The sequence below is a fragment of the Palaemon carinicauda genome, chromosome 6, assembly GCF_036898095.1.
Source record: "Palaemon carinicauda isolate YSFRI2023 chromosome 6, ASM3689809v2, whole genome shotgun sequence".
NCBI lineage: Eukaryota > Metazoa > Arthropoda > Malacostraca > Decapoda > Palaemonidae > Palaemon > Palaemon carinicauda.
The window spans coordinates 170895155-170907017 of NC_090730.1; the positions used below are offsets into that span (position 1 = coordinate 170895155).

General features: G+C 46.9%; 1 protein-coding gene across 1 annotated transcript; it reads right to left on the reverse strand.

The window, feature by feature from the left end:
* Window positions 1-8208: 8208 nt before the first annotated feature.
* Window positions 8209-11022, reverse strand: LOC137643351 (flagellar attachment zone protein 1-like). Its single transcript, XM_068376181.1, has one exon. The coding sequence runs from the start codon at window positions 11020-11022 to the stop codon at window positions 8209-8211; it is 2814 nt and encodes a 937-aa protein (XP_068232282.1).
* Between the last annotated feature and the right edge of the window lie 841 nt (window positions 11023-11863).

An 11863-nucleotide genomic window follows, 5' to 3' on the forward strand; every position in this document is an offset into this window, starting at 1 on the left:
GCTGTTAAGCCAAGCATCATTAGGACAGGCAGTTAAGCCAATCATTACTAGGCCAGGTAGTTGAGCCTTGCATTATTAGGCCAGGTATTTAAGCCAAGAATCAGAAGGCCAGGCAGTTAAGCCAAGCATAATTAGGCCAGGCAGTTAAGCCAAGCATCATTAGGCCAGGCAGTTAAGCCAAGCATCATCAGGCCAGGCAGTTAAGCCAAGCATCATTAGGCCAGGCAGTTAAGCCAAGCATCATTAGGCCAGGTGGTTAAGCCAAGCATCATTAGGCCAGGCAGTTAAGCTAAGACTCATTAGGCCAGGTGGTTAAGCCAAGCATCATTAGGCCAGGCGGTTAAGCCAAGCATCATTAGGCCAGGCAGTTAAGCCAAGCATCAGAAGGCCAGGCGGTTAAGCCAAGCATCAGAAGGCCAGGCGGTTAAGCCAAACATCAGAAAGCCAGGCGGTTAAGCCAAGCATCAGAAGGCCAGGCGGTTAAGCCAAGCATCAGAAGGCCAGGCGGTAAAGCCAAGCATCTTAATTTCCTTACAACAATAAACTAAATAATTTCAAAACTTCACTGAAACTTATGCTAAAATAAAATTTTCCACTTTTTTTTTTGTTTGAAAAAAAATCAAAACTTAACTGAAACTTATTCTAAAAAAAGTTTTCCACTATATATATATATATATATATATATATATATATATATATATATATATATATATATATATATATATATTTTTTTTTTTTTCATTTTTGTATTTATTTTTTTTTTATTTCTGTATTTTTGTATTTTTTTTTAATTTTTGTATTTTTTTTGTTTTTTATAAGCCAGGCGGTTAAGCCAAGCATCAGAAGGCCAGGCGGTTAAGCCAAGCATCAGAAGGCCAGGCGGTTAAGCCAAGCATCAGAAGGCCAGGTGGTTAAGCCAAGCATCAGAAGGCCGGGCGGTTAAGCCAAGCATCAAAAGGCCAGGCGGTTAAGCCAAGCATCAGAAGGCCAGGCGGTTAAGCCAAAAAGCAATAAGCCAGGCGGTTAAGCCAAGCATCAGAAGGCCGGGCGGTTAAGCCAAGCATCAGAAGGCCGGGCGGTTAAGCCAAGCATCAGAAGGCCGGGCGGTTAAGCCAAGCATCAGAAGGCCGGGCGGTTAAGCCAAGCATCAGAAGGCCGGGCGGTTAAGCCAAGCATCAGAAGGCCGGGCGGTTAAGCCAAGCATCAGAAGGCCGGGCGGTTAAGCCAAGCATCAGAAGGCCGGGCGGTTAAGCCAAGCATCAGAAGGCCGGGCGGTTAAGCCAAGCATCAGAAGGCCATGCAGTTAAGCCAAGCATCAGAAGGCCAGGCGGTTAAGCCAAGCATCAGAAGGCCAGGCGGTTAAGCCAAAAAGCAATAAGCCAGGCGGTTAAGCCAAGCATCAGAAGGCCAGGCGGTTAAGCCAAGCATCAGAAGGCCAGGCGGTTAAGCCAAGCATCAGAAGGCCAGGCGGTTAAGCCAAGCATCAGAAGGCCAGGCAGTTAAGCCAAGCAGCAATAAGCCAGGCGAATAAGCCAGGCGGTTAAGCCAAGCATCAGAAGGCCAGGCGGTTAAGCCAAGCATCAGAAGGCCAGGCGGTTAAGCCAAACATCATCAGGCCAGGCTGTTGAGCCAAGCATCCTTAGGCCAGGCGATTAAGCCAAGCATTATTAGACCACGCAGTTAAGCCAAGCATCACTAGGCCAGGTGGTTAAGCCAAGCATCACTAGACCAGGCGGTTAAGCAAGCATTATTAGGCCAGGCAGTTAAGCCAAGCATTATTAGGCCTGGCTGTTAAGCCAAGCATCATTAGGACAGGCAGTTAAGCCAATCATTACTAGGCCAGGTAGTTGAGCCTTGCATTATTAGGCCAGGTATTTAAGCCAAGCATCAGAAGGCCAGGCAGTTAAGCCAAGCATCATTAGGCCAGGCAGTTAAGCCAAGCATCATTAGGCCAGGCAGTTAAGCCAAGCATCATCAGGCCAGGCAGTTAAGCCAAGCATCATTAGGCCAGGCAGTTAAGCCAAGCATCATTAGGCCAGGTGGTTAAGCCAAGCATCATTAGGCCAGGCAGTTAAGCCAAGACTCATTAGGCCAGGTGGTTAAGCCAAGCATCATTAGGCCAGGCGGTTAAGCCAAGTATCATTAGGCCAGGCGGTTAAGCCAAGCATCATTAGGCCAGGCCATTAAGCCAGGCATCATCAGGCCAGGCGGTTAAGCCAAGCATCAGAAGGCCAGGCGGTTAATCCAAGCATCATCAGGCCTGGCAGTTAAGCCAAGCATTATTAGGCCAGGCAGTTAAGCCAAGCATCATTAGGCCAGGCAGTTAAGCCAAGCATTATTAGGCCAGGCAGTTAAGCCAAGCATTATTAGGCCAGGCAGTTAAGCCTTGCATTATTAGGCCAGGCAGTTAAGCCAAGCATCATTAGGCCAGGCAGTTAAGCCATCCCTCCTTAGCCCAGATAGTTAAGCCAAACTTTCATAGGCCAGTCAGTTGAGCCAAACATCCTAAGCTGAGGCAGTTACGCAAAACTTCCTTAGGTATGGCCTCTAAGCCATATTTCCCAAGGCAAGGCATTTTCGCCATACAACCTTAGCCCAGGTAGTAAGCCAAGCACCCCTATACAAATCAGGTAAGCCAAACATCCCTAGTCCACGCGTTCATGCCAAACATTTTAAGTCCAGTCACCTAGGCCCTTCTTTTTAGGCCAGCCAGTTAAGCGTTTCGGTTTTTTCCGGACAGTTCAGCCACACATAAACCAGGTAGTTAAGCCAAACCTTCTTAGATAGGGCAGGTCAGCCAACACCCTTAGGCCAGGCAGTTAAACCATACACCCTCAGACAAAGTAGTTTAGCCAAACCTCCTTAGCCCTGTCAGTTGAGCCAAACATCCTTAGCCAAGGCAGTTAAGCCAAGCACCATTAGGCCAGGCATTTCAGCCAAGCATTATTAGGCCAGGCGGTTAAGCCAAGCATTATTAGGCCAAGCGGTTAAGCCAAGCATCATTAGGCCAGGCGGTTAAGCCAAGACCCATTAAGTCAAGCGGTTAAGCCAAGCATCAAAAGGCCAGGCGGTTAAGCCAAGCAGCAATAAGCCAGGCGGTTAAGCCAAGCATCAGAAGGCCAGGCGGTTAAGCCAAGCATCAGAAGGCCAGGCGGTTAAGCCAAGCATCAGAAGGCCAGGCGGTTAAGCCAAGCATCACTAGGCCAGGCGGTTAAGCCAAGCATCACTAGGCCAGGCGGTTAAGCCAAGCAGCAATAAGCCAGGCGGTTAAGCCAAGCATCAGAAGGCCAGGTGGTTAAGCCAAGCAGCAAAAAGCCAGGCGGTTAAGCCAAGCATCAGAAGGCCAGGCGGTTAAGCCAAGCATCAGAAGGCCAGGCGGTTAAGCCAAGCAGCAATAAGCCAGGCGGTTAAGCCAAGCATCAGAAGGCCAGGCGGTTAAGCCAAGCATCAGAAGGCCAGGCGGTTAAGCCAAGCATCAGAAGGCCAGGCGGTTAAGCCAAGCAGCAATAAGCCAGGCAGTTAAGCCATCCCTCCTTAGCCAAGGTAGTTAAGCCAAACTTTCATAGGCCAGTCAGTTGAGCCAAACATCCTAAGCTGAGGCAGTTACGCAAAACTTCCTTAGGTATGGCCTCTAAGCCATATTTCCCAAGGCAAGGCATTTTCGCCATACAACCTTAGCCCAGGTAGTTAAGCCAAGCACCCCTATACAAATCAGGTAAGCCAAACATCCCTAGTCCACGCGTTCATGCCAAACATTTTAAGTCCAGTCACCTAGGCCCTTCTTTTTAGGCCAGCCAGTTAAGCGTTTCGGTTTTTTCCGGACAGTTCAGCCACACATAAACCAGGTAGTTAAGCCAAACCTTCCTAGATAGGGCAGGTCAGCCAACACCCTTAGGCCAGGCAGTTAAGCCATACACCCTCAGACAAAGTAGTTTAGCCAAACCTCCTTAGCCCTGTCAGTTGAGCCAAACATCCTTAGCCAAGGCAGTTAAGCCAAGCACCATTAGGCCAGGCATTTAAGCCAAGCATTATTATGCCAGGCGGTTAAGCCAAGCATTATTAGGCCAAGCGGTTAAGCCAAGCATCATTAGGCCAGGCGGTTAAGCCAAGCATCATTAAGCCAGGCGGTTAAGCCAAGCATCAGAAGGACAGGCGGTTAAGCCAAGCATCAGAAGGCCAGGCGGTTAAGCCAAGCATCAGAAGGCCAGGCGGTTAAGCCAAGCAGCACTAGGCCAGGCGGTTAAGCCAAGCAGCAATAAGCCAGGCGGTTAAGCCAAGCATCAGAAGGCCAGGCGGTTAAGCCAAGCAGCAATAAGCCAGGCGGTTAAGCCAAGCATCAGAAGGCCAGGCGGTTGAACCAAGCATCAGAAGGCCAGGCGGTTAAGACAAGCAGCAATAAGCCAGGCGGTTAAGCCAAGCATCAGAAGGCCAGGCGGTTAAGCCAAGCATCAGAAGGCCAGGCGGTTAAGCCAAGCATCAGAAGGCCAGGCGGTTAAGCCAAGCAGCAATAAGCCAGGCGGTTAAGCCAAGCATCAGAAGGCCAGGCGGTTAAGCCAAGCATCAGAAGGCCAGGCGGTTAAGCCAAGCATCAGAAGGCCAGGCGGTTAAGCCAAGCATCAGAAGGCCAGGCGGTTAAGCCAAGCATCAGAAGGCCAGGCGGTTAAGCCAAGCAGCAATAAGCCAGGCGGTTAAGCCAAACATCAGAAGGCCAGGCAGTTAAGCCAAGCATCAGAAGGCCAGGCGGTTAAGCCAAGCATCAGAAGGCCAGGCGGTTAAGCCAAGCATCAGAAGGCCAGGCAGTTAAGCCAAGCAGCAATAAGCCAGGCGGTTAAGCCAAGCATCAGAAGGCCAGGCGGTTAAGCCAAGCATCAGAAGGCCGGGCGGTTAAGCCAAGCATCAGAAAGCCAGGCGGTTAAGCCAAGCAGCAATAAGCCAGGCGGTTAAGCCAAGCATCAGAAGGCCTGGCGGTTAAGCCAAGCATCAGAAGGCCAGGCGGTTAAGCCAAGCATCAGAAGGCCAGGCGGTTAAGCCAAGCATCAGAAGGCCGGGCGGTTAAGCCAAGCATCAGAAGGCCGGGCGGTTAAGCCAAGCATCAGAAGGCCGGGCGGTTAAGCCAAGCATCAGAAGGCCAGGCGGTTAAGCCAAGCAGCAATAAGCCAGGCGGTTAAGCCAAGCATTAGAAGGCCAGGCGGTTAAGCCAAGCAGCAATAAGCCAGGCGGTTAAGCCAAACATCAGAAGGCCAGGCAGTTAAGCCAAGCATCAGAAGGCCAGGCGGTTAAGCCAAGCATCAGAAGGCCAGGCGGTTAAGCCAAGCAGCAATAAGCCAGGCGGTTAAGCCAAGCATCAGAAGGCCAGGCGGTTAAGCCAAGCATCAGAAGGCCGGGCGGTTAAGCCAAGCATCAGAAGGCCAGGCGGTTAAGCCAAGCAGCAATAAGCCAGGCGGTTAAGCCAAGCAGCAATAAGCCAGGCGGTTAAGCCAAACATCAGAAGGCCAGGCGGTTAAGCCAAGCATCAGAAGGCTGGGCGGTTAAGCCAAGCATCAGAAGGCCAGGCGGTTAAGCCAAGCATCAGAAGGCCGGGCGGTTAAGCCAAGCATCAGAAGGCCGGGCGGTTAAGCCAAGCATCAGAAGGCCAGGCGGTTAAGCCAAGCATCAGAAGGCCAGGCGGTTAAGCCAAGCATCAGAAGGCCGGGCGGTTAAGCCAAGCATCAGAAGGCCGGGTGGTTAAGCCAAGCATCAGAAGTCCAGGCGGTTAAGCCAAGCATCAGAAGGCCAGGCGGTTAAGCCAAGCAGCAATAAGCCAGGCAGTTAAGCCAAGCATCAGAAGGCCAGGCGGTTAAGCCAAGCAGCAATAAGCCAGGCGGTTAAGCCAAGCATCAGAAGGCCGGGCGGTTAAGCCAAGCATCAGAAGGCCAGGCGGTTAAGCCAAGCAGCAATAAGCCAGGCGGTTAAGCCAAGCATCAGAAGGCCGGGCGGTTAAGCCAAGCATCAGAAGGCCAGGCGGTTAAGCCAAGCAGCAATAAGCCAGGCGGTTAAGCCAAGCATCAGAAGGCTGGGCGGTTAAGCCAAGCATCAGAAGGCCAGGCGGTTAAGCCAAGCAGCAATAAGCCAGGCGGTTAAGCCAAGTATCAGAAGGCCAGGCGGTTAAGCCAAGTATCAGAAGGCCAGGCGGTTAAGCCAAGCAGCAATAAGCCAGGCGGTTAAGCCAAGCATCAGAAGGGCAGGCGGTTAAGCCAAGCATCAGAAGGCCAGGCGGTTAAGCCAAGCAGCAATAAGCCAGGCGGTTAAGCCAAGTATCAGAAGGCCAGGCGGTTAAGCCAAGCAGCAATAAGCCAGGCGGTTAAGCCAAGCATTAGAAGGCCAGGCGGTTAAGCCAAGCAGCAATAAGCCAGGCGGTTAAGCCAAACATCAGAAGGCCAGGCAGTTAAGCCAAGCAGCAATAAGCCAGGCAGTTAAGCCAAGCATCAGAAGGCCAGGCGGTTAAGCCAAGCAGCAATAAGCCAGGCGGTTAAGCCAAGCATCAGAAGGCCGGGCGGTTAAGCCAAGCATCAGAAGGCCAGGCAGTTAAGCCAAGCAGCAATAAGCCAGGCGGTTAAGCCAAACATCAGAAGGCCGGGCGGTTAAGCCAAGCATCGGAAGGCCAGGCGGTTAAGCCAAGCATCAGAAGGCCAGGCAGTTAAGCCAAGCATCAGAAGGCCAGGCGGTTAAGCCAAGCATCAGAAGGCCAGGCGGTTAAGCCAAGCAGCAATAAGCCAGGCGGTTAAGCCAAGTATCAGAAGGCCAGGCGGTTAAGCCAAGTATCAGAAGGCCAGGCGGTTAAGCCAAGCAGCAATAAGCCAGGCGGTTAAGCCAAGCATCAGAAGGGCAGGCGGTTAAGCCAAGCATCAGAAGGCCAGGCGGTTAAGCCAAGCAGCAATAAGCCAGGCGGTTAAGCCAAGTATCAGAAGGCCAGGCGGTTAAGCCAAGCAGCAATAAGCCAGGCGGTTAAGCCAAGCATTAGAAGGCCAGGCGGTTAAGCCAAGCAGCAATAAGCCAGGCGGTTAAGCCAAACATCAGAAGGCCAGGCAGTTAAGCCAAGCAGCAATAAGCCAGGCAGTTAAGCCAAGCATCAGAAGGCCAGGCGGTTAAGCCAAGCAGGAATAAGCCAGGCGGTTAAGCCAAGCATCAGAAGGCCGGGCGGTTAAGCCAAGCATCAGAAGGCCAGGCGGTTAAGCCAAGCAGCAATAAGCCAGGCGGTTAAGCCAAGCATCAGAAGGCCGGGCGGTTAAGCCAAGCATCAGAAGGCCAGGCGGTTAAGCCAAGCAGCAATAAGCCAGGCGGTTAAGCCAAGCATCAGAAGGCCAGGCGGTTAAGCCAAGCATCAGAAGGCCAGGCGGTTAAGCCAAGCATCAGAAGGCCAGGCGGTTAAGCCAAGCAGCAATAAGCCAGGCGGTTAAGCCAAACATCAGAAGGCCGGGTGGTTAAGCCAAGCATCAGAAGGCCAGGCGGTTAAGCCAAGCAGCAATAAGCCAGGCGGTTAAGCCAAGTATCAAAAGGCCAGGCGGTTAAGCCAAGCAGCAATAAGCCAGGCGGTTAAGCCAAGTATCAGAAGGCCAGGCGGTTAAGCCAAGCATCAGAAGGCCAGGCGGTTAAGCCAAGCATCAGAAGGCCAGGCGGTTAAGCCAAGCATCAGAAGGCCAGGCGGTTAAGCCAAGCATCAGAAGGCCAGGCGGTTAAGCCAAGCAGCAATAGGCCAGGCGGTAAAGACAAGCATCAGAAGGCCGGGCGGTTAAGCCAAGCATCAGAAGGCCAGGCGGTTAAGCCAAGCATCAGAAGGCCGGGCGGTTAAGCCAAGCATCAGAAGGCCAGGCGGTTAAGCCAAGCATCAGAAGGCCAGGCGGTTAAGCCAAGCATCTTAATTTCCTTACAACAATAAACTAAAAATAATTTCAAAACTTCACTGAAACTTATGCTTAAAAAAAAAAAAATCCACTTTTTTTCTGTTTGAGAAAAAAAATCAAAACTTAACTGAAACTTATTCTAAAAAAAGTTTTCCACTATATATATATATATTTTTTTCATTTTTGTATTTTTTATTTTTTTTTTCATTTTTGTATTTTTGTATTTTTTTATTTTTTTGTTATTTTTGTATTTTTTTATTTTTTTTTCATTTTTTTTTTATTTAAAACACCTTTTTATGTTCACTACACTAAACACTTAAGTTCCACCTTAATAGAAGTATTGGTCTCCATAACCCTGATTATTCTGTCGATCTTGGTTCCTCCGTCCATGATTTTTCCTTGGAGGCTCCTGATCATAAGTCCACTGTCCATGATTGTTCCTTGGAGGCTCCTGATCATAAGTCCACTGTCCATGATTGTTCCTTGGAGGCTCCTGATCATAAGTCCACTGTCCATGATTGTTCCTTGGAGGCTCCTGATCATAAGTCCACTGTCCATGATTGTTCCTTGGAGGCTCCTGATCATAAGTCCAACGATCATCCCTTCCCCAGGGGTTGAATCCCCCAAATTCCCAGGGTTCCTCCTGCTGTGAGCACTGTCGCCGAAGTTCTTCATCGTAATCTCTTCGGTTCTGTTTGTCCACCAGAATAAGTTTAGCATTCACGATCTTCTTGTACTTCTCTTCGAAAGCGTCCTGTATGAACTCGGGTTTGTCCCTATGTCTGTCCGGGTGGCACATCATGGACAGCTCTTTGAAGGCTTTCATAATTTCAGCCTTCGTGGCTGTCTGTTCCACGCCCAAGACCTCATAATGACCTTTGTCTTCCCATTGCTTCTTTAGAGCTAGAGTATCATCAATGATTTTGAAATTTGTTTCCGATTTCTTCACCTTAACAATTTCGAAGTCCTTTAGGGCAGCGTCGAAAAGGCCAAGTTTGAGAAGGTGCTTTCCTCGTAACATGTAAGCTTTCCATCCTTCTACGCCTTTCTCGATGGCCTTGCAACAGTCCAGCACAATGTGCAGATGAGGAGGATTATCAGTGGCGGAGGTCACTTCAGCCCGAAGGACATGCAAAAGAGCAGTTTCTTCATCCTTCTCCGTCTCGATAGCCAAGGCTGCAGTGAAAATGTCCACAGCCTCTTTGAACTTGTTATTCATCTGAGAAAATAGTCCTTCCTTAAGTAAGTTTCCTCTCTTATTTTCATTTTCATTGATCAGTTGTATCTCTTTGTTTTCAGCTCTTATAGTTTTCAATAACTTCTCCTGTTCTTTCACTTGAAGATCCTTTTTGTTGATTTCGTTTTCGAGTTTTTGATAGTCAGACGTCTTTTCTATGATTTCCTGTTCTTTCGATGCTTTCAATTCTTCCATTTCATTCCTCAATTGATTTAGAAGCTCAGTTTTTTCATCCTGCATTTTTGTGAGCTTTTCATTTTCAGCTTGTAGATTTTGATTTAATTTATCCTGTTCTTTCAGTTGAAGATCCTTTTTGTTGATTTCGTTTTCGAGTTTTTGATAGTCAGACTTCTTTTCCATGATTTCCTTTTCTTTCAATGCTTTCAATTCTTCCATTTCATTCCTCATTTGATTTAGAAGCTCAGTTTTTTCATCCAGCATTTTTGTGATTTTTTCATTTTCAGCTTGTAGATTTTGATTTAATTTATCCTGTTCTTCCAGCTGATGATCCTTTTTGTTGATTTCGTTTTCGAGTTTTTGATAGTCAGACGTCTTGGCTATGATTTCCTTTTCTTTCAATGCTTTCAATTCTTCCATTTCATTCCTCAATTGATTTAGAAGCTCAGTTTTTTCATCCTGCATTTTTGTGAGCTTTTCATTTTCAGCTTGTAGATTTTGATTTAATTTATCCTGTTCTTTCAGTTGATGATCCTTTTTGTTGACTTCGTTTTCGAGTTTTTGATAGTCAGAAGTCTTTTCTATGATTTCCTGTTCTTTCAATGCTTTCAATTCTTCCATTTCATTCCTCAATTGATTTAGAAGCTCAGTTTTTTCATCCTGCATTTTTGTGAGCTTTTCATTTTCAGCTTGTAGATTTTGATTTAATTTATCCTGTTCTTTCAGTTGAAGATCCTTTTTGTTGATTTCGTTTTCGAGTTTTTGATAGTCAGACTTCTGTTCTATGATTTCCTTTTCTTTCAATGCTTTCAATTCTTCCATTTCATTCCTCAATTGATTTAGAAGCTCAGTTTTTTCATCCTGCATTTTTGTGATTTTTTCATTTTCAGCTTGTAGATTTTGCATTAATTTCTCCTGTTCTTTCCTTTGAAGATCTTTCTCGGCGCATTCAATTAGCAGGTTTTGATACTCAGTATCTTTCTGAGTTTTCAGTTTTTCCTGCTCATCTTTCTGTGCAATAATTTCATCGACTACTCCTCTCAATTCATTAAGTTGTCCCTCCAACTTGCTCTTTTCCTCCTCAGGATTTTCCACAGGAATGATTCCATCCAGATAATCAGTTTCGAGTTCCAGTCCGTCCAATAGGTTTAGATTATCGCTGATAACAGCTTCCATTTCTGGAGTACCTTCACCTTCATCTTCATTTGCTGTCTTTCTCACAGCAAATACGATTCCGGTAATTAAGGCCAAAGCACCAGCCACACCGATGTAAATGGGCCTGTTACCATGCAAAAATCCATTCCGATGTTCAACGTCGAATCCGGAGAGAAGTCTGCCACCGAACCATGTTGATTTCAACTGGTCGTTGAATCGCAGAGCTTCTGACTCCATTTGCCGCAATCCATGTTCACACCCTTGTAGTTCCTCACGGGCTTTCCACAAGCCCCCAATCCCGGGACAGCGCTGCAGCCACCTACTGATGAATCCATCCTGAGAGGCGATTGCATGACAGTCTCCGAAGCGCGGTGCCTCTGGGAAGAGCCACGAAAACCACTTGAACACAAAGGATTCTTGTAGAGTCCGCAGCTGTTCCTGTAATTTCAGCTTCACTTCCTCGCATGCTGCATTCTGTTCTTGAATAACAGAAGCAGCATTTTGATGCCAGTTGAGTTTTGCTTTGAGATTGTTCATCCACATTGCAAATGCGTGATTAAAGTAGTTAGCCATAATCATTCATACCGAATCTCAGATGCGAAGTGAGCATTAATTTGAAAAAAAGAAAAAGTAGATTATAGGCTCTGAAGACTTTTCAGCCTCCTGGAGACGTTTTGAGTCACAAGCTCCACTGACGGAATTCCCGGCCATTTTTATACTTCTTTTCAGTCAGAAAACGGTGTTAACATGAGATAATAATAATATTATTATTATTATTAATAATAATAATAATAATAATAATAATAATTGAAAAAAGTAGACTGGCCTCTGAAGACTTTTTTACCCTCTGGAGACGTTTTGAAATTTTGTCTCCCGGAGCAGTTTCGAATCAGCAGGTATTCTTTGAAGGCAATAGCCTTATCGGCGTCAAGATGATTCCTGCAGGAATTCTCCCATATTTCCTCAGCTTCTTTGAGGTTTTAGGTGTAATCGTTTAGTTAAATAAACGATGATTATTCCTCTCTTTCATGCTTTCTTCACTACAGCACAGTTTCGATAAAACTATTTTTATCAAGCTGGTTTACATAATTTTATTATTCCTTTTATACATCAGAAGTCACTTGATAAAGACAGAGTTTTGTCGAAACTGTGTTGTAGAGAAGAAAGCCTGAGAGAAAGGAATAATCATCTTTTATTAGACTAAACGATTACGCCAAAAACCTCAAAGAAGCTGAGGAAATATGAGAGAATTCCTGCAGGAAACGTGAAAGAAGCTGAGGAAATATGAGAGAATTCCTGCAGGAAACATCTTGACGCCGCTAAGGCTATTGCCTTCAAGGAATATATATATATATATATATATATATATATATATATATATATATATATATATATATATATACTGTATATATAC